Source organism: Biomphalaria glabrata, chromosome 2 (assembly GCF_947242115.1).
Source record: "Biomphalaria glabrata chromosome 2, xgBioGlab47.1, whole genome shotgun sequence".
In the NCBI taxonomy this organism is placed as follows: Eukaryota; Metazoa; Mollusca; class Gastropoda; family Planorbidae; genus Biomphalaria; species Biomphalaria glabrata.
The window spans coordinates 24,623,664-24,645,854 of NC_074712.1; the positions used below are offsets into that span (position 1 = coordinate 24,623,664).

The following is a 22,191-nucleotide window of genomic DNA, read 5'->3' on the forward strand; positions in this document are numbered from 1 at the left end:
AGAGGTTATCGAAAAAGAAAAAACAACCCTGTAATCTTTCTGCTATTTATGAGTGAGTTTGTATCTTTAAATAATAGGATTGAGCTCGATTGGTGGATAATTTTGCAACTGAAATCAACAACAGTGTAAAGCCGGACATTACCTGTGGGTATAAGGACAGGAACCCAAAAAGGAGGGCAAGTCCTTCTTTTGTCGAACGTCTGGTAATACTATTCGAATCGCATTACAGGGCCTCTTCGATATGGACTTTTCGTGAATATTATTATGCACTCATTTCGTTATGTAATAATGGTGCAAGAAAATTTAGAATAAAAAAACCATTTCAATTGTGAGAAGCGAGTCGACCACATTTTATTCTTTATATTTCAAGTTACAGCAGCTTCTCAGTACTGTTGGCAACATTTAGTATTTACACATGTCTGACCTCATTGTTACCTGGCAAATATTTTTAGCTGACACAATAATCTGTTCTGTTTCCCTTTATTGCGTCTTATCGCTACATTTCTCTGGGCACGTCTTGTGGACCAATAAAACAGTCTTAGTTTTAAGAGAATGACACTCTTTTGTATTGAAAACATCACTTTGAGATTTCGTGTAAGTTTCACTTCTTTTAAAATATTATTTTGAAGTTTGGAATATTAAATTATTAAAACTATTATTACATTATAACAAAAATTAGAAGGCTTTAAGGCAGAGAAGAAAAAGGCGAAAAAATTACTATTTTGAACCAATAAAAAAAAAAAGGAAATGTATTCACAAACAACAAAAATATTTAAATACTTTTATTTAAAAATATGTTAAGTGTAATAGTGTCCATTAAATTTGGATCATTCATGTAATTAAATTTGTAATTGATTTAGACTAACAGTAATAAATCTGTGCGACTAGAAATATTTTTACATATTGTTTTTGTTTAGCGCAATTTCATGCTATAAGCTTTCTGAAAGCGCTATGATCCTAACACTATTTTTAAAAAATTTGTACGACTAGAATTCTAACTACTTTCTAGTCTATATAGCTCTAGTCATTCTAGATTTAGAATTTTTAGGGCTATATCTAGTACTCTACGGCTAGCTCTAAATATAGATCTATATAAACCTCCAAGGAATTGTTTTTATTAAAAAAATGGATTTAGGTTGATTAGCTATTTTGATGGTTCCATTCATACTATTTTGACATTCACACATTCGCTTTACTTATAACATTATTATTTTGTTTAATTGTTTTTAACACACTCTCCTTGACTATATCAGCGATACGTAAATTAAGACCAGCGGATCAAGGGTAATATATTGCTTGTATCTATTTATCTATCTTTATTCTTGTGTATATATATATATATATATATATAGTACTAGGTGACCGAGCCTCGCTCGTTTCAATAATGTCTTAAGGAAGAATATATACCCGAAGTCAATAGTGCTTTGAGACGCCTCAAGGAATGAGTTGCCGAATAAATCGCTCTGCATGTCTACAAAAATTAAGTGTCTACCAAGCAACCTTTCTATATTGATTCTGAGACATCGGTTTGAAAATGTTTCATTAATGAATAATTAATTTTGGCTAGAATGTTTTATGAAAGAAAGTTTTTTCTTTGACGTCAAAGTGAAAAAAATACCACTTACGTCACTCGACCAACACAACAAGAAAGGAAAAAAAAACTTTACACCACTTACGTCACTGGCTTACAGTAGTACACGAAGACATTTCTTTGCAAAAATAAACAAGCTTTAATGAATCATTTGGCCTAATTAAACCTTTGCCCTGAAAATGATTCGAAGGCTGTGAACGACTTTTCCTCTTCTTTTATGGGAATCTCATGGTATGCACTTTTGAGGTCTAAGGTGCTATATACAGAGTACTGGGAGTTCGTCAATTCTAGGTATGGTGTAGGCGTCTAGTAGAGTTAACCGGTTTGTGGTTTGACTGTAGTCTATAACCATTCTTTCTTATGTCTGTCATTTGTTGTGACTAGGACTTGTGCTCGCCTGGGAGACTTAGATGGTTCAATAATCTCATCCTTTATCAGTTGTTGAATTTCTTTCTCTATAAACTTTCTATCTGGAATTAAGACTTTGTAACCACTGGGGTATAGTTTGGTGACAGATTACTAAATAGGCTAGGTGCCTCTACCCTCGCTGGCTGTAGAGTTCTCAGGCACAACGATGGTTTCTGACCATCGAAAGGAATAATCAGATTTTGGTGCAAACTTATAAAGTCAAGTCCAAGATGACGTCGGAGCACAAATTGTCTAGTAGAGAGAGTTTAACTCCTTCGTATCGTTCATTTTTGAGTCGTATGTTAGCGTAGATGTGTCCTTGAGTGATTCGAGATAGATGGGTGGAAGCCATAAAGATTCTGTTGCCTGAGAAGCATGTCGGCCATTTGTGCTTCTAAGCAATGTGCGTCGAAATATAGCTTTCACAGCTCCCGGTGTCTACTAGGGCATTGTTGATGAAAATGAAATTGTAGATTTGTTTAAACTCAAAAACTGCACAGTAGCGATAGCCGAAACTGTTGAAGATTTCGATTTGCATACTCTTTGAAAATGACTCTTTTTGAAGCACTGATTGCATGTCACTTCCCTTGCAGGAAATTGAGAACGGGGATGCTTAACCCTGCCGCAAAAGTAACACTTGCTAGCTAATGCATTTACTTCATGTATGTGTGAATTGCTTGCACTCTGAGGAATCGTTACATTGGGCGCGGCCAAAGAATTGGTAAGCGTAGTTGCCGCGCAATAAGTTTCCGGCTGTGATGATTCATATTGTAATGAGTGCTGATAATCGAGCCTCCTCGAAGGCGTCCTTTAATTTCAAAACAGTTTTCGAATGCTGTTGGACACTAGTTCATTGATAAACGAATCTCTAATAGCCTCTTTTCGGTGTTGTTCAACAGTCAACACTTTGAAGTTGCAATCTTTGGATAGAATTCTTAATTTCTGCATGTAGGCGTCTATCATTTGACCTAGTTCTTGTTTACAAGTAGCTAACCTGTGCCTAGCAAACATCTCATTCTTTGGTTGTATGTAGATGCCGTTTAGAGTCTGGATTGCTTCATCAAATGTCTCTTTATCAAGTATCATTTTGTATACAGCAGGAGAGATATAGTTAATCAGTAGTTTCCTAGTATCAAGATTATCTACTGATACTACTGATACAAAGTTTTCAAACGTTTCATACCAGTGCTGCCAATGCTCTGCTGCTTGAGGTACTGTGGGCTCGATGTCAAACTTCTCTGGCCGAAATATCCTATCCATTTCGCAATTCTTACAACTTCACAGTTTTGATTCAGTGTATTAAATTGTCATGAACATAATAACAGAGTCGAAAACAATGTCCGCTTATTATGGCTTTAATACACTGAATGACTACACAACACACATTTCGTGAACACATTCTTACGGACGAGTTACAAGCACATGTAAACATAAGAACGGCAACCGATACAGCATAGAATGTTCATAACAACAAGACTTCAGCAGCAAAAGGTATACAAATAAATGCCGTCAAAACTAAAAATTATAAACAATAGACAACGGGGCTTAAAAGGGACATCCGTATTAGAAGTAAAAAGCTGACAAGTGTTAGTAGTTTTAAATACCTTGGAGCTATTGTCTCAGCCTGAACTACTAGCCAGAATTGCAGTCCTAGCATAGGAATAGAAAAGCTACAAAAAAATCATACTTATCACAAAGACCGCATCACAAACGAAGATATTAGAGACAGGATTAATTCAGTGAATGGACCCCACAATGACCTGCTAACTACTATCGAATAACGCAAATTAAAACTCAATGGCCATATCACAAGGTCCTCAGGGCTCGCAAGGAACTTCCTTCAGGGAACAGAACCAGGAAAAAGAAGAAAAAGAGGTAAACAAAGAAAGCTATGGGGAAAGAACATAAAAGAATGTACGGGTCTGTCATTGAAAGAGATTCTACTCAATGCAAAAGACAGAGAGAAATGGAGAAAAACGTTCGACATATCTTGCGTGATGTCCAACAGTCCAACTGATTAGGAGAAAGGTGAGGGCGAACAAGTACTTTTATACTTGTACTGCTCAACTTCTAGATATGATTATATAACTAGATCTATAATGGTGAAGCCAACGAGCTAGTAATTCTCTTTTCAGTGATATACATCAACTGTTGATTTCTAGGAAAATCGTTAGAACCGTTTTTGAAATCAGCTGTCCAGGTTTCTGCTGGATTCAAGTTCCATGAAGCTCTAACTTGAATAGTGGCATTGTAAAAAGAGTAAATGCAAATGATATATAAGGGGAAAAGTACTTCCGGCACAATTTAGTTTTGAACAAACGGCTGTAGCAATATCGACCGTTGCAGCAAATAAAATCATTTGTAGCAATTAAAATCTTTAAAACAAAGAGACAATGCAGAATAAGCAAAGGGAGATAATATAATTGTATTATTAAATATGTTTTTAAAAAGCCTTTTAAAGTTGTGAGCCACCTTACTTCTTCATGTAAATATTTCAGTAAATGTATTTTGGGGTCAAGTTGGGTTAACTTTCGTTTTTCCACACCTGCTGAAAGTTTTGTTTTTGTTATTTACTTTTGTATGATTTTTATTATTACATCTTCAGGATATCACGAATATTTTTGTTGTTTTCGCTCTAACAATTTGCATTCAACCAACAAGAATGGAAGGTAAGCAATTTTTTGAAAGTATTAGCACGTAAAATTTAAAAAATCTTTTTTAAAAGTTAATATTGAGTGAAATAGCATCGATTATTTTGAATCAATAATATAATTATTTTTAATAGATCTAGACCAGTGGTTCTTAATGTGTTAAATAATTATCGATTGGCCCCTCACTACTGTTTAGTATGTCTGTTATGAACTATTCTATCACAACCTAAACCAAAGATTTGAAGACATTCTTCACTTGAATGTTCTGAATCACAGATCCATTGTAATACATAAACAGATGATTGAAATATCAACAAAAAAATAATAACATCCATTGTTTTAACAATAATACCACAAATTCTTGTTTCAATAACAGATTTTAATTTTATATAAGTTGTTGACTGCTTTCCCGTCTTTTTATTTGGTAGAACGTGAATTCAGCGACGTAATGAATCTCGAGAAATAAAAAAAAAGGACTAGAAAGACTAGATTTTCGATTGCTATATACACACATTGAGCCGGACATTGACTAAAAACACTCAAAATCTAAATCACGTTTATCCAAGTCATTATGTTTTTAGAGGCCCCCGATAGGAGAAAAGACGCTATTAGTTTTGTGTGGTCTGTCTTTCTGTCTGTCCGTTCGTCCGTCCCGTTTAGATCTCGTAAACTAAAAAAGATAGTAATAGTAACAAACACGGGAGACTCTTTAGTAAGGGAGATGATTATTTACCAATTTTTTAAAAACATTTATGCAAAAGGATTGTAGTCTACTCTGGAGAATTCAACATATTGGATATATTTGATACCACTGTTATGCGGATGTGATTGTTTCCTATGGACTTATGTAACTGACAAAGAGTGCAGTATTATTATTGTTATCAAATAAACTCTATATTTTGTCTGCTGAAACGGACTTAAGTCAGTATCTACGTTTGTCATGTGTCAAGAGTACTCCTGGAAGCACGAACCCAGCATTCCACGACATTAGTAGTGCCCAGTCTCATGTGTAATAGAAATATTAAAATATACTGTTACGAATCTCACTATCCAGGCAAACTGCACCATACACCACCAACTTAAAGAACTTGACAACTCAGGGCTCCAAAGTAACGTAACACTTTAATAGTTGAATAAATAACAGCCAATACTGTACAATTGGCAACACGTACACTGTACTAATATCTCTCCGATAACACCGTACCGCCGTATCAACTCTTGCACTGGCCTCTACGTCTCGTTCCGGGCTTGCACTGGGTTCAACAGTTCAGGACTGACTCCACACACTAGGCTCTTTGTGTCGGACTCGATCGCAGACCAAGATCAAGACACCAGTCGTCTCAACAGTACTTGACAGTACTCCGCACTGAACCGTCGCAATGCTCAGTACAGAACCACACCGTTGAACTGTGCTTTAGTCGAGCGTGTTCTGAATCCCTGTCGTGAACCGTCTTGACTGCGACACCTCCGCTCTTTATATAGGGTCCCTAATGGCCTTCTAGAACCGGCAGAACGTCGCTCGACCTTTCTAGCTTCGTCACATGACTACATCCATCGTGACGCTCCTGAGCTCTGTTTAAGACGCCGATCCTTCCCGAACCGTCATGTTGACACTCGTCTCGGCTGACCGTCGTAACTCGTCACGGTTGACCGCTCGTCTAGCGCTGGCCTGGGGCAATTTGCGTCGGCTGACTATACTCACACCACTACCCCCATTTGTGCCACCACCAGGTTTATAACAATACGTACAGCACATATAACGTTTACATTGGACAATCCGGGGGCCGATTTTGAGTTTGTGTTTCCACAAAAATTGTCTTTGTAACCTTGTTTTTTTTTTAATTTAAGAAAAAAAAAATAAACACTCCTTCAACGAAATGGTGTTTTTTTAGCGGCCCCCGAAAGGGAAATAGGCGCTATTAGTTTTATGTGGTCTGTCCATTGGTCCGTCCGTCCCGTTTAGATCTCGTAAACTAGAAAAGATATTGAAAATCCGACATCATGATATTTTAGACCTTTCAAAGTTCTGATGCAATGGCTAATTTTTTCTTTTTTGAAATCGAATCATTTAATTTTTAAAAGTAAATATGCACGCAGTTTTTTCATACATTTTTTTTTCAAATATTCATTATTAATATATTGTTTCTTGTAATGAGTATTTCTACTTTTTAAAGCACTTTTATTTCAAATACTTTTCATTACTTCTATTCCTTTATGTTGTTTTGGTTTGATTATAGCGCAGTTTTTGATTTTGTTAAAGACATTTTACCACGCTGTGTTACAGTTTTTGACACAAAAATTTGTGACAACAAAAAACACCTGATTTAATGGCTTCTTCCAGTGATAGCTCTAGGCGTATTGATAATAAATACAGATGTATAAAAGCTGAAGAAGCTAGTCAGATGATTCTGTTGATTCTGATTCGGATGATGATAGATCTAGTGATAGTAATAGTGATATTCAGAATCTAGATCTAGAACTTGATAGTCTTCGAGACTGTGCCTCTCAGTCTAAGTCTAGCAAAAAAAGGAAGGAACCTGCTTTAGATTCAGATCAGAATCCAGGAAAAAGCATAAAACTTAGCAGTAGTTCTAGTAGACCTAGGCATAGACCTATTTATGATGAAGATTCTGATATGGACCCACAACTTATATTTGGTGACACTGATAGTGATGAAGATTATGAGCCACCAACCAGACCTCGCCCACAGCCAACACTTGTGAAAAAAAACTGCTTCAAGTTCATCAACTAAAGGGAAAGGGAAATGCTCTAGATCTACTAGTCTTCAGTCTGTTGATACCAGCACTACAACTAGGTCTAGTACATATAATTCTTCTGACTCTGCAGATCCTGAATGGGACCATGTTACATTTGGAACTCACTAAAATAATTTCAGATTTCACCCTCTGAAAATGCCTGGAGTTTGCCCAGATCTACTTTTAAGTGATCAATCTTCTCCACTTGATTTTTTTCATGCAATCTTTGATGACAGAATAAAAGATAATTTGATAAATTCTATCAATTCATTTGCAAGGAAAAAATGCCAACTGAACAACCCACGAAAGCGATCTGTTTACGGACGATGGACTGACGTTGCAAGAAGTGAGTTGGAAAAGTTTATGGCAGTGCTGATAAAAATTGGAATTGAAAAAATACCGGCTATTTCGGACTACTGGACAACGGCTGCAGAATTTTATGCTCCTTGGATTCACCACGTGTTCAACAGGAAAAGCTTCCAAGATATCTACCACACCATGCTTCACTGTGGCGATGAAGCATCAGAAGGAAAAGAAAAAAATAGAGCCATTCCTGAATGTATTGACAGATAAATTTAGAAAATGTTTTTATCCCTTCCAGGAGCTCAGCATTGATGAGATGGTCATTGGGTTTAGAGGTAGGTGGCAATACAAGATGTTTAATGCCACTAAACCTAGCAAACATCACATCAAAACCTTTGGCCTGTGTGATTCGGCAACCGGCTATTTTGTCGATATTTTGACTTACTTTGGGGCAAATACCTCTTACAATCCTGATGCAGGTAAGGATGGGGGACAAGCTGTGCAGGTTTTTGACACCCTCCTTCAACATGTGGAAACAAAGCATAAAATATTTGCTGATCGGTTTTATACCACCCGGAAACTCATCAACTATTTGCTACAACAAAAAAGCAATATTACACAGGTACACTCAACGTCAACAGACTCGGATTTCCAAAAGCAGTCAAGAGTTTGATTTTGCAACACAGAGAGATGAAATGGTTCCTCCACAAAAAAAACAACAATGCTCTGTGTTGCTTTCAAAGACAAAAAAGCAAAAAAAAAATGTCATTATGGTTTCAGCAGATGCTGAAGTGGGCACCGCAAAAGTAACACTTACAATCGAAACATGAATGTTTGTAACAAGCTAGACCAGAAAGTGACCTACTACTGTGTCTTTGACAGAAAAACCATCAAGTGGTGGAAGAAATTGTTTTATTGGCTGTTCGAAATATGTCAAGCCAACTCCTACATTTTATTTTACCTCAGTCAGAAACCTGGTGCAAGAAAACTATCTCTGAAAGACTACAAGCATGTTTTGATTCGACAGCTTACACAGAATGTAGTTTTGAATGAACAAATCAGAGCGCCTGGTAGACAACAGGAAAAATCTAAAATCTAAGAGTCAGCATATAGTGGACTACAGCAAACGGGACAGAGACTGTTTTTTTTTGTTCGACGAGCACTAAATGGGCCAGAACCCATTTTTTTGCTCTGGATGTGAAGCAAAGCCTCATTAACATCCAAAAAGATGCTTCAAATCCTTTCATGAAGCGCAATAACTTTGTTGGCTGTTGGACAATGTTTTTTCTCTCATTTTCTGTATATAGTGTACAAAGTTCAGTTTTCATAAAAAATGTGTAAAAAAAAATTTTCATGTGTGTGGACAAAAAAATTCATAACATTTTTATTTCTTGTGCAGTGTCAATGAAACTTTGCTACTTTCCTAGAAACATATGTAGATATAGATTATGTAAAAACCAGCTTCTTTGGATTTAAATTATTGGATTTCCATAACCGTAAGTTGAGTTTAAATTTAAAAAAAAATATTTCCACAGTGTTGTGCTTAAACTTTAAAAACTTTTTTATTTTTGTAATTATCTTATTCATGTTTACAGTATAACACTCCTCATTTAATGACAAAAACATTGATATGCTACTTGCTATAGAAACTAAAAACAAATGATCGTATATAAGAACATACAATACTATCACAAGAAAAGTTTTTCAGCCGGTTTTTTTTTTGCTCCGTTGCATTGACAAAAACTTACGTATGGAATGAGTTAATACATTAATATAACAAAATCAATTTCTTTATTGAGGAAGAACTTTTTCATGTAAATATTTATGTTTTTGTTAATTTCTATAAAAAAATGTTTTGAAAAATGCATAAGTTTTGTTTTATTAGCTAGTCAGCTTTTAAATAAAATGCTTACTTTTGTAATATATTATGAACTTGCAGAGAGCGTTATGATCTAATCACTCATATGGGCCATTGGAGGAAGGGGGTATCTAGGAGGTTTTCCGTGCTGCCTTTAGGCCTTCAGCAAACACAACTCTGCCTGAGTAGAGATTGGAATTCGAACCCACTTGATAGGTAGCCAAACGATTCTAGTCAGTCAGCCACACATCTGACATCGTATATATCAAAGTAAGAATGATACATAAAATGTTACATACATTTTATTTTTTCACGAGTCTTTTAATAATGAAAAAAGGAAACATTAGAAGCGAAAAAACTATACGTTTAGACACAATAGATTTGAATATTCTTATGTTTGATTAAAATGATTTTAGAATAAGCTAATTGATGATCACTTCACCTTCCAATGCAATTTGACCTTTATTAAAATTTATTGTGACCTCGTAAACAAAATGATGACAATTATACATCTAATAGGTCAAGTATTATTTCTTTGCTGGATGTATATGAAGACTTCTGTTTTCAAGGTGGGCTCCACAATGAGTTAAACATTAAACGTTTTACTAGATCTAGATTTGTTCAACTTTTGTTATTTCGTTAGAAATAAAAGAAAAAAAATGGTGACCCAAGATGGCGGCCGATCTAGTACTAGATCATAGACATAAATAAATATAGACTGGAAGTAGGAAGTTATTTTTATTTGGGGGGAGTCAATATGTTTTATGTACTATATCTATGTGAAAAAAAAATGGCGGCGATTGAGCTATAAATTCTAGGACTAACATTTCAGCCAATATATACCTTTGATCTTTAGTTTTGAAAAGTGCAAAACTGCCATATTCCCAATATTTTGTCTTTGTTTTATAATCATAGACATAGGCAAAGATATATAGGTTTGTGATGTGGATCTACACACTTATCTTTTCACAAATATTTCCGATAATAATTTGTTCTTTATCGTCCAGTCTATATATATATGTCTATGTACTAGATCTATTCATTATAGTAAAGATCAACTCCTCGGACTTCGTTCCAAGAGGAAGCCTCTTCCAATGTTATGCACATATAAATTGTCTCTACCCTTCCTCTATTAGTACAAGGAAAAGAGAGAAAAAAGGAGGACTACGGCAAAGGCTGAGAAGAAGAGGTTTTCGCCCACCACTTCCTACGATTATTCTAGCTAACTTCCGCTCAATTAGAAATAAAGTGGATGAGATATGTGCCCATGTACGCTACGACCACGTTTTTAGGGAAAGTTGTCTATTGGCTTTTACTGAGACATCGTTAGAGGAGGATGACAACGACAACCTGATTGCTATTGATGGTTTCTCTTGCGTGAGATCTGACAGAACGGCTGAGTCTAAGAAGAAGAAAGGTGGGGGGCTGTGTGTGTACATCAACCTCAAATACTGTACCAACTACACGGTTAAAAAGAGAATGTGCTGTCCGGATCTAGAACTACTGGCGCTCTCATTGAGACCTTTTTATTTGCCAAGAGACTTTGGTGTTATTTACATAGTCCTGGTTTATGTTCCGCCTTCAGCCAAGACAGAAGTTGCAGCTGCAATCATCGCTGACGTAATGCATGAGTTGTGAGTTTCAGACAAGGTCACCGGACGAACCAGTAGTTAAACTGGGTGATTTTAATAAATCCACCTTGAAGGTTGACCTACCCACCTTCTATCAACACATCTCATGTCCGATAAGAGAGAACAGAACTCTGGACTTATGTTACTGTAACATCAAAGAAGCATTCACATCTCGTGAAAAGCCACCACTAGGATCATCGGACCACAAAACAATACAACTGCTGCCTACTTACCGTATGAAACTTAAAGAAGGAAAAATCATTCAAAAAAACGTACAAGAATGGACTCAAGACAATATTCTCAAACTACAGGGATGTCTAGACTGCACTGACTGGAATTTTTTTAAAGAGACCACTTCAAATCTGGAAGAATGGGTCGAAGCAGTGACAAATTACATCAAATTCTGTGTCAGTACTAAGAGCATCAAGATATACCCCAACAATAATGGACAGACAAGGAAAAGTGCTCAACGAAATCTCAACGTCGTTCTTGAGGAAGGGAGGAGAAACTACCGCACCAAACTGGAAGACTCAATTAATACAAGTGACATACGACAGGCGTGGGGCATCATGAACAAAATGGCAGGAGCACAAGTCAAAATTAAAAATAATCTTGCTATAAGAGACGAAAAAACATTAGCCAACGAGTTAAATAATTTCTATTGTCGCTTCGACACGAAAGATTTTAATTATCTAAGACTCAAAGCCCTTGAAGATGTCAATGTTAACAACTGTTTAGAATTAGCGATTACTAAAGAGCAAGTTTGTAGCATTTTCAAAAACGTCAACCCAATGAAAGCTGGTGGGCCTGATGGAATAAAAAGGCGAATCTTAAAAGAATGTGCTGAACAACTAGCAGAACCTTTCCAAGATATTTTTTCTACTTCATTACTAAACCATGAGATACCACCTGTGTGGAAGTCATCTATAACTGTACCTGTGCCAAAGGTTTCCAAACCGAAGGAAATGAATGACTATAGACCTGTTTCACTTACTTCCATTGTGTCTAAATGTTTAGAAAAATTGGTTAAATGTTTCTTCTGAATGATCTTTGTAATAAGTTAGACCCTTTACAATTTGCTTACCAAAAGGGTAAAGGTGTAGACGATGCCATCCTAAATATTTTAAATTGTGTCTACAAACATCTGGACTTACCGAACACTTATGTAAGATTGTTCTTTATTGATTTCTCATCAGCTTTTAACACTATACAACTTCATTTACTCATTGAAAAGATGAAAGCGTTGCAGATTAGTCCATTAATAATACTATGGGCTAATGAATTTTTGACCCAGAGAGCTCAGAGGGTTAGGGTAAACAATGTTATATCTAATGAACGCATAGTTAACACAGGGGCGCCCCAGGAGGCTGTGACATCGCCATTGTGGTTCATTTTGTACACCAATGATTTTCAATGCGATAGTTCTTGTTGCTCCTTCACAAAATTCGCTGATGATACCGCTCTTCTTGCCCTGCTCTCAGAGAGCTCAGACGTAAATGAGTATTTCAAAGAAATAGAACACATTGAAAAATACTGTAAAGATATTTTTTTATTATTAAATGTAAAAAAAAAACACCAAAGAAATGATAATCGATTTTCGTAGGGACAAGAAGGAAAATGATATTGTTTCTGTAGCTGGAGAGACTATTGAAATTGTGCAAACCTTTAAATACTTTGGTACTATCCTAGACAATAAACTAAATTTTACTGCAAATACTGATTATATCAGCAAAAAAAGGGCAGCAAAGATTACAATTACTAAGAAAACTGTCCTCGTTTAATGTTAGCGAAAAGGCCTTGGCTATGTTTTATAACGCTCACATCTGCAATATTTTAAGTTTCAATATCACTGCCTGGTATGGCAATCTGAGCATTAAAAATAAAAATAAACTTTATAGAATCCTAAATGCTGCTGGTAAAATCATTGGCAAAAAACAAACCCCATTTGGGCAGTTGTTTGATACAAACATCTATAAAAAAAGCTAACAAGATCCTCGAAATAAAGAATCAACCTTTGTGTCAGGATTTTGTGATTTTACCATCACAAAAGAGATACAAGACACCGATAGCAAAGACAAACAGACATAAACAATCTTTTGTTCCCCTGGCAATCAAATCATTAAATAAGAACAATCTGGTATAAACTTTGTCACATGTAAACTATGAGTGAGTCTGGTGTGAATGTACACTTTGGTTTCTTATAGTTATAATGTTTTTTGTTTGGTGTAATGCACAAATTGTAAGACAAATTTCCATACGGATAATAAAGTTTATTATTATTATATATATATATATATATATATATATATATATATATATATATATATATATATATATATATATATATATATATATATATATATATTGTTATGACTTTGCCATGCGCACCACCATCCAGGCTAGTGCAGAGATGCGCACTTCTAGTAACCAAACTAGAACAGGATGTTGACATGAAGAGACTAACGATTTCCGCACAAGTAGTGAGCCAATATGGACATGCTGTACTCAAGGCAGATGCCCTTTGTGTTTGTCATGTCTCTATGTAAATAAACGTCTATGTCCTCGTTGAGTTGCCTCACTAAAGTTATTACAATTGGTCTCAGAAGTGGGATTTATAGGCAACTCAACGAGAGGAGGTAGGATTAGATCTCTATGGCATCGCTGAAGCTATTACATCAGCTCTTAATTAAAGAGCTAAGACAAGAGCTTGGAGACCGAGGTTTAAAACCTGTCGGTAGCAGGAAAACGCTCACGGCTCGTCTGCGGCAAGCTCTGATCGATGAAGAGGAAGATCCGGAGACCTATCAATTTGAAATTGAGCCTGGGATTGTTGATGTAATGGGCAAGATGCAGTTGCCTGGTCAGGACTGTGGCTGCACAAACAGTGGTGATGGAGGCGCTGGGGATTGGAGCGCTGTCTGTGACTGTGTTGTGGGCAAGTCTGGCGGGGATGACTTTCAAGGCGAGAAACGTGACGACGATTGCTGCGACGATCTGAACGGTATGTTTCAAATCGAAAGGAAAGAAACAAATGAAGAAACAAGAGAAGTCTGTTATGTGCCTGAAGTATTTGTTCCTGTTGTACCTGTTACCAGTACCTCAATGAGCCGGACAGATCAAGACAACATTGGGTCTGCGTCCAAGTTTTCTGCTGTGGACCTTAAAGACCTCTGTTTATCTGTCAGTACCTTTCATAAGAACTCAACCCATGAAAGCCTCAAGACCGTTTCTGATTCCTTGCCTTTGATGTCGTCGAGGGAAATTGCGAATACGGGCCCCAACAATGGCCGAGACAGAAACAACGAATTTGACTTTGGCAGCGGCATAAGAGAGAACTCGATGCTTGGCAACTGCATCCAGGCGATTGACTTGAAGTGTATATGCGGCGTCCTGCGGGGACAGTGCCCATGCCAAGAAACCCAGCTACAAGATCTGAACTTGACAGAAATGTGTACTTCTGCCCACATCAGTGAGAGTGACTTGAACGGTTGTGAATTAATTCCAGCGAAACCTGATGTAGCGGTGGATGAACATTACAAGGATGCGTCATGGGCATACCTTACAGATGAGGCTGAGAAAGACTATGTGCCTGAAACCAAGGCTACCAGTGGGCCTACAACTGTGTCACGAGACATCCATGGAAAAGGTCCGCTGACTCAGCGTCTTGGAACAACAACCCTGCAATCTACAGTGATCGCCACAACCTCCATTTGTGTTAAGTGGCTGGCATCAGCGACTACCGTCATGAAGTCGGAGCAGCGACCACGATATCGTCTCAAGCGTAGACTGGCCAACTGGAAGAAGAGAAAGCGACGGCCGCGGAAAACTGTGCAGATGGCTTCGTGGGCAACAGACACCCTACCGTTTGTGGTTCCCACTGATCGACCTCCACCTGAACTGTCAAACCTCAGCTGCAGTGTTTCTTTTCGGGACGAAAAGTGCTAAGACGGGAGCAATGTTATGATGTGGGCAGAAGTACACATTTCTGTCAAGTTCAGATCTTGTAGCTGGGTTTCTTGGCATGGGCACTGTCCAGGCTAGTGCAGAGATGCGCACTACTAGTAACCAAACTAGAACAGGATGTTGACATGAAGAGACTAACGATTTCCGCCCAAGTAGAGAGCCAATATGGAGATGCTGTACTCAAGGCAGATGCCCTTTGTGTTTGTCATGTCTCTATGTAAATAAACGTCTATGTCCTCGTTGAGGTGCCTCACTAAAGTTATTACAATATGTGTATATATATATATATATATATATATATATATATATATATATATATATATATATATATATATATGTTTTGTAAAATGTTTTGTAAAATGTTTTACATGTTTCGGATGTTCCTTCAGAGTTGAAGATAATTACTTCCTAGTCCAAACCTCCCGCAGGACGACGGGGGATGGGAGCGGGCAGAGTTTGAACCCTGGACCATCGATAAATCAGAACGACAGTCCAGCGCGCAAACCGCACGACCAGGCAGCCATCCTAACTATATATATATATAACTATATATATATACTAGACATATGTTACCCGCGACCCGCGGGTCTTTATTTGCGCATTACTGTCGATATAGTCACTGAGAGTGTTTTGTAAACAATTAAACGAAATAATAATGTAATAAGTAAAGCGAATGTGTCAATGTAAAAATAGTGTGAATGAAGCTATCAAATCAAAATAGCTAATAGGCTTAATTAAATCCATTTTTTTTTCAAATTAAAACATTTGCTTGTAGGCCTACATATATTTGATTAAAATTTGAGATGAATAGACTAAATTTTGTATGTTCATGTGTATAAAGTATAAAGTAGATCTTGAGGTAGACGTAGATCTAAATCTACACTAATCTAGAGTTCTGTGCTGCGCATGCGTGAACTTTTTTCCATGAATGAATATATGGCCTATCTCAACACGGCTACGCAGCTTTAGCGAACAGCGAACGAATGTATTAAAAATGCTTTAGAAAAACAAATTTGAATGTTAATTTGATTAAAATATGAAATGAATGGACAATAATTAGTATGTTTATGTGTTAAAGCATAAAACTATCTTTGCGAAAAGAAGTTTTATCATCTTAGAGTTCAGTAAGAGTTTTAGACCTAGGTTTAGGAATAGACTCAGACCTCAGAAGAGAGATGTGTTAATGTGTAACCATTTGGTAATGTCTAATGAAAGAATGTTCGCCAGGAAATCTGTAGATATCAGGAACTAATTTATGTAAAAAATGCTTTTGAATAATCTAGTGGATTGGATTTATATGTATGTTAAACTTAGCTAATGATCCTTTCACGTTATTTCTCTTTCGCTACGAAAATAAAAATAGGTTTGCGAAAATGGGTTTACCCGAAGTCGATACATTCTTATCTATTAAAAACGAAAAGAGCGATAGCTTTGTTAAATGAATGGGATTATAAAGTGAACAATTAAACGAAATTATATTTAGTACGCGATTCATGAATGAATATAGATCTAGGCCTATCTCAACTCGGCTTCGCAGCTTTCATAGGCGAATGTAGCTTTAGAAAACCAAATTTGAATGTTTATTTGATCAAAATATGAAATGAATGGACTTTAATTAATATGTTTATGTGTTAAAGTATAAAACTATCTGTGCGAAGAGAAGTTTTAACATCTTAGAGTTGAATTAGAGTTTTAGATCTAGGGATGGGATTATAAAGTAAACAATTAAAAGAATTAATATTTAGTACGCGATTCATTACGGAATTGTCTAATGAAAGAATGTTCGTCAGGAAATCTGTAATCACAGATATAAGGAACTAATTAATGTAAAAAATGCTTTTGAAACACAAAATTGAAGGTTAATTTTATTATATAATGAAATCAATGGATCTTTTTTTGTCTTTTCATCTGTCAAAGTAAAAAACTATCTGCGCAAAGTGTATTTCTTAAAATTAGATCTAGGTCTAAATCCTTTCGATCTTTTCTCATGTCAACATTGTAGACATGGCCTAGATCCATAAAATACTATAGCTGTAATAGAGTCGGACCACTTTATTTTTTTTGAGGGTCTTAAGTTTGTTTTAGGGCTACAATACATACACTACGGTCTAAGTTAGTACCCAAGGAACATTCCTGCCTAGTTTTATCAAGATTGGTCAAGCGGTTTTGATGTCTATAAGTAACATACATACATACATACATACATACATACATACATACATACATACATACATACATACATACATACATACATACATACACCTCACATTCTACTTTATAATATAGATAACTATAAACGATGTATTTATTATAAGCTATCAACAAATAGTTAGACCTGGATTTCCGCTATCAAGTCACAAGGAGTAATGCCTTAAGTTCTATGAGTTCTACTTAATACCAGAAGAGCAGAACAGACCACCGACACACTTCTAAGTATCGCTCCTGGTCTTCCAAACAGTTAATACCACATAGGACAGCACTTAGCCACAGACTGTTCAGACTCCCATAACTTCATCAGGATCCACAACAGTCCTTCTTCCTAGTCGAATAAACATGTCTTCTCCAGTACTTGTGATTAATAGTGCTCTGATGCGCACCATCAGTGTGGCGCGGGAGCGGAGTTACAACAATATATATATATATATATATATATATATATATATATATATATATATATATATATATATATATATATATATATATATATATACTAGCCGGACATTACCCGCGACCTGCGGGCATTAGTTTTTGTTTACTAATCTAGTGGATTGGATTTAGATGTAAGTTAAACTTAGCTAATTATCCTTTCAAGATTTTCTTTTTCGCCACGAAAATAAAAGTAGTAGATACATTTATATCTATTAAAAACGAAAGGAGCACGAGATGAATAAGATATAAAGTACAATTTAAACGGGTATTTACGATTTGTTACATGAATGGAATTATAAAGTACGTCGGGACGTCTAAATTTGCATATATAACAAATTTATGTAAAAATGCTTTTGAAACACAAATTTTAGTTCAGTATTCCGACCTGTGGTGTTCACGCGATAATATGAAAAATTACTTATTAATTATTGTTTTAAATTATGTTCCACTTAGATGCACATGAAATCGATTTTTTTTCTCTTCAAAAAGAAAAGTAAACATTTCCTTTGCAAATGTAGTAATTAGTTATTAGTATGACAGAACATATTTAACTTAGCAATACAATTGTAAAAATGGTGTAATTTTATGAATAGTTGATTTTAAAAAATAAATTTTCAATTAAAGAAAAGAAAAAAGTAGCCGTTGCATCAGAACTTCAAATGGTCTAAAAATCATCATGTCGGATTTTCAATATCTTTTCTTGTTTACTAGATTTAAACTGGACGGACAGACGGACATACAAAACGCACAAAACTAACAGCGTATATTCCCCTTTCAGGGGCCGCTAATTAAATACTCAGAAAGACACCAAGATAAAGGAACAGTCTGTATTATATAAGGTAATATAAGAAAATAAGAAATACCTAACATTCTATACTCTTAAGCGAGCAATTCTTGTATATATATATATATATATATATATATATATATATATATATATATATATATATATATATATATATATATATATATATATTTATATATATATATATATATATATATATATATGTATATGTTTATTTATTTATTTATTTATTTATTTATATTTATATAAATTTGATTTGAAAAACTGCTCTAACGATTTCCTTTAAAATTGCAAGGTACGTGTATATTAGTGAGAAAATTCTCAACTCATTGGCCACATCGGGAAAACTCGAGGTCGACCGTTATATCGGTTTGAAAATGTCTCATTATCGAAAAATTAATTTTGGCTAAAATGTTTTATGAATGAAATTTTCTCTGTGACGTCAAAGGGAAAAAAACTTGACACCGCTTACGTCACTAGGCTCACAGCAGTACACTAAGACATTTCTTCGCAAACAAGAACAAGTTTTAATGAAACGATTAGCATGATTTGCGCACCGTCTTATTGTAGATTGATCTATTATAAAACTATGTCAATGTATGAATAGTTATTGTGTTTTAAAGGCTTTATAAATTGTTTACACTTTCATTGCGTACACCTGTAGGTAAGTTTTACTTTGTTGTTATTTTACTGGTGAATTATTGCAACGTGTTCAAACTTCGAAGTCTACTGTCCCATACCAAAATACAGGAAATGGTCATAACACAGCTCCTCTACTCCTTAATTGCACACACTGAACATGCTATCCAGTGCCGGCCCTAATATTTGCGGGGCCCTATGTGAAATGGATTGCGCGCAGCTCAGTCATAGTAGGGATAATGATAATAAGTGAAAATTAAAATTTTGTGTTAGAAAATAAATTCGTCTTTGCATTACATTTTTACTAAATGAAAGCTGACAATGCGTTTTTTTATAGCGCTTAGGATTGGCGTTTACCATATTGATTGCCACCTCAAAATGACAATGTTGTCTATTTAAGGACCTTTTTTATGAGTTTTCAGGAGATTTTAAAAATTTCAGGAGATTGCCAGACTGTTAGTATATTTAGCAATTTCAGGAGAATTCCGGGAGCTCCTTGAAAATAAGGAGACTACGGAAACACTGTTATAGTTACAATGGTTTAGTTTAAGAATTTACACCTAAAATTAGCGCGGAGCTTATGAAAGTCGTGTCCCACTGCGGTCGCATAGGCCCCAAAGTTTAACGCGAATAGCCATCCCTTATCGTGGTAGACAACTTCACATATATGGGAACCATAGTATCAAATGACGCATTGCTTGAAAGGGAGGTTGATACGTGATCAGGGTTAGTCATGCTTTTTGACGCCTCCAAGCGAGAGTGTGGCGAACTAAATAGCTTCGCCTGCCTAAAAAAAATCAGTGTCTTCCAAACAGTGGTTCTCTCAACGCCTCTTTGTGGATCTGAGACATGGGTACTTTATAGAAAGCAACTTAGACTTTTTGAACGCCTTCACCAAAGATATTTGCACACCATCATGGAAACACATTGGCAAGACCGCACTACAAACAGCGATGTTCTTGCGAAATGGTATGAACTTCTTATAGTCCGACAGTCACGCTGGGCTATTTTACTTTGCTACAAGGTGCACGTTTACCCTATAACGTAGAGATTTTGTATCACTTGATGCTTTGTACTAAAGCCATAATGAATATACTAATTGCAATATTAAATTCTTAAAGTAATCAGTTTAGAAGCTACACTGCAAAAACTTTCTTCCAAGCCAATAAAAGCCAAATAGTTCAACACAAAAGATGTAAAATGACAAGACGTGAACTGTGTTTTTTTTACACTGTTGGGGCGTGACCACCGTGACCCCATATCGAAGGCGCCGGTTGGGGGGACTTAAGAGACTTTCTATTTTAATTGCCATGTACAATTACATTGAGAACTAACAGAACGAAAAAGCAACTCTTCAGATTAATAGTCTTTAAGGGAGGTTGATAAGTGTTTGATCAGGGCCAGTAATACTTTCGGACGCCTCTAAGCCAGTGATTCTCAAACTTTTTTGTCTGCCGGCACATTAAAAAAACTACAAACATTTCGCGGCACACCACGAAGAGCAATAGTTATTTTATAATAAAAAGAAAAAAAGATTTGACCTGTTTTTAAGTATTACATTTAATGTGAAGGGTGTGCCTGTTTTTGAGAGCAAATGCGATCTAATCGAGGCTCCAAAGTCGACAAACAAACTCGCATTTCATCGTCTGTTGTAAGAAGTCTCTTTCTTTTCTTAGACTTGATTTCAGTTAGTGCTGAAAATCCAAACTCACAGAACCATGAAGATGCAAATGGAAGAATTATTTTGATTGCTTTGAAACTGATTGCAGGATATAACTTGTTGATTGAAATCCAAAACATTTCCAGGCTTTTCTCTGCAAAATTTGACTTTAGAACTGCATCGCTTTTTTTAAAATCAATGAGCTGCTCTGCTTCTTCAGTTGTAAGATTTGTAGGTTCATTGTTTCCAAACTGTTGGAAAATAATGCTGCAGGTGTCTCAAAGTGTACAGAATTTCTGGGGTGATTTCTTTAGTTGAAGCACATTCATTGTAAGTAGGAGAAGCGAAGACACCTTTCAAGATCTTACTTGGCCACAAAGACAATTTTTTTCACCAAATGACTTGAGTTTTGAGGATTCAGTGATGATGGTTTCCGATGGTCCTTGAAGACTTAAATTCAATGAATTTAATTTGTCAAATAAATCAGAGAGAAAAGTCACCTTAACCCACCAGTTCTCGTCATGAATAGAAAATCCAAAGTCTTTTTTTTTCATTCTCCAAGAATGAAAGCTCAGTCTTGAGTTGGACGACATGCTTTAACACTTTTTCCCCTGGAGAGCCAACGAACGTTGGTGTGATACAGGAGACTAGTCTGAATCCATTGCTTCAGAAAGCTCTGAGAAATGTCGGGATGCAAGTGGTCGAGATTTGATGAAGTTTACAGCTTCAATCACTTGATCCAGAACAGACGGCAAAGATTTGAAGGCAAGAGCTTCTCTGTGGATCATGCAGTGAACAACTAATACAAGAGTGACGAATCCCTTTCTATTTCCCTGCACGGAAGGACAGGGTTAGGCTTAGGGTGCAAACGCTGACACAGTTTCTCCACTGTAGATTGAATAGCAAAAAGGTTTTCGTTCACCACTTTAAAAATATTTTCGCCTTTGGTCGTAGTGTTTGCAAAATAAGAATTCGTTGACACATTTTTCATCCTTTATGAACCGAATAAAAGCTAGAAGCTGGGCTTTGCCGCTAACGTCAGTGGATTCGTCAACTTGAAGAGACCACAGAAGAGACACTTCATCGTCAGTCACGTCTAAGTGTTCGCAGATTTGATCTTGTAAATCTGACGATAAGTCTTCAATTCTGCGCGAGATAGTATCATTTGACAAAGGAACTTTTTTAACTTTTTTCGGCAGCATCGGGTCCAAGGATAGTTTCAACAACTATTGCTAAAGCTGGTGTAATGACTAGTTCAGCCTATGTGTGTGCTTTCT

At 36.0% G+C, this 22,191-nt stretch overlaps 1 protein-coding gene across 3 annotated transcripts in view; it reads left to right on the plus strand.

The window, feature by feature from the left end:
• The first annotated feature begins 452 nt into the window (after window positions 1-452).
• LOC106056023 (probable serine/threonine-protein kinase MARK-A) overlaps window positions 453-22,191 on the plus strand; it is a 198,534-nt gene continuing 176,795 nt past the window's right edge. Inside the window, exons 1-2 of one of the 3 annotated variants that reach the window (XM_056019720.1) lie at window positions 453-594; window positions 4,605-4,668. In XM_056019720.1, coding sequence (XP_055875695.1) covers window positions 553-594; window positions 4,605-4,668 — 106 coding nt within the window. In that variant the 5' untranslated portion in view covers window positions 453-552. Of the gene's footprint in view, window positions 595-4,604; window positions 4,669-22,191 lie in introns of those variants that run through there. The other 2 variants (XM_056019719.1, XM_056019721.1) reach the window with 2 other exon arrangements.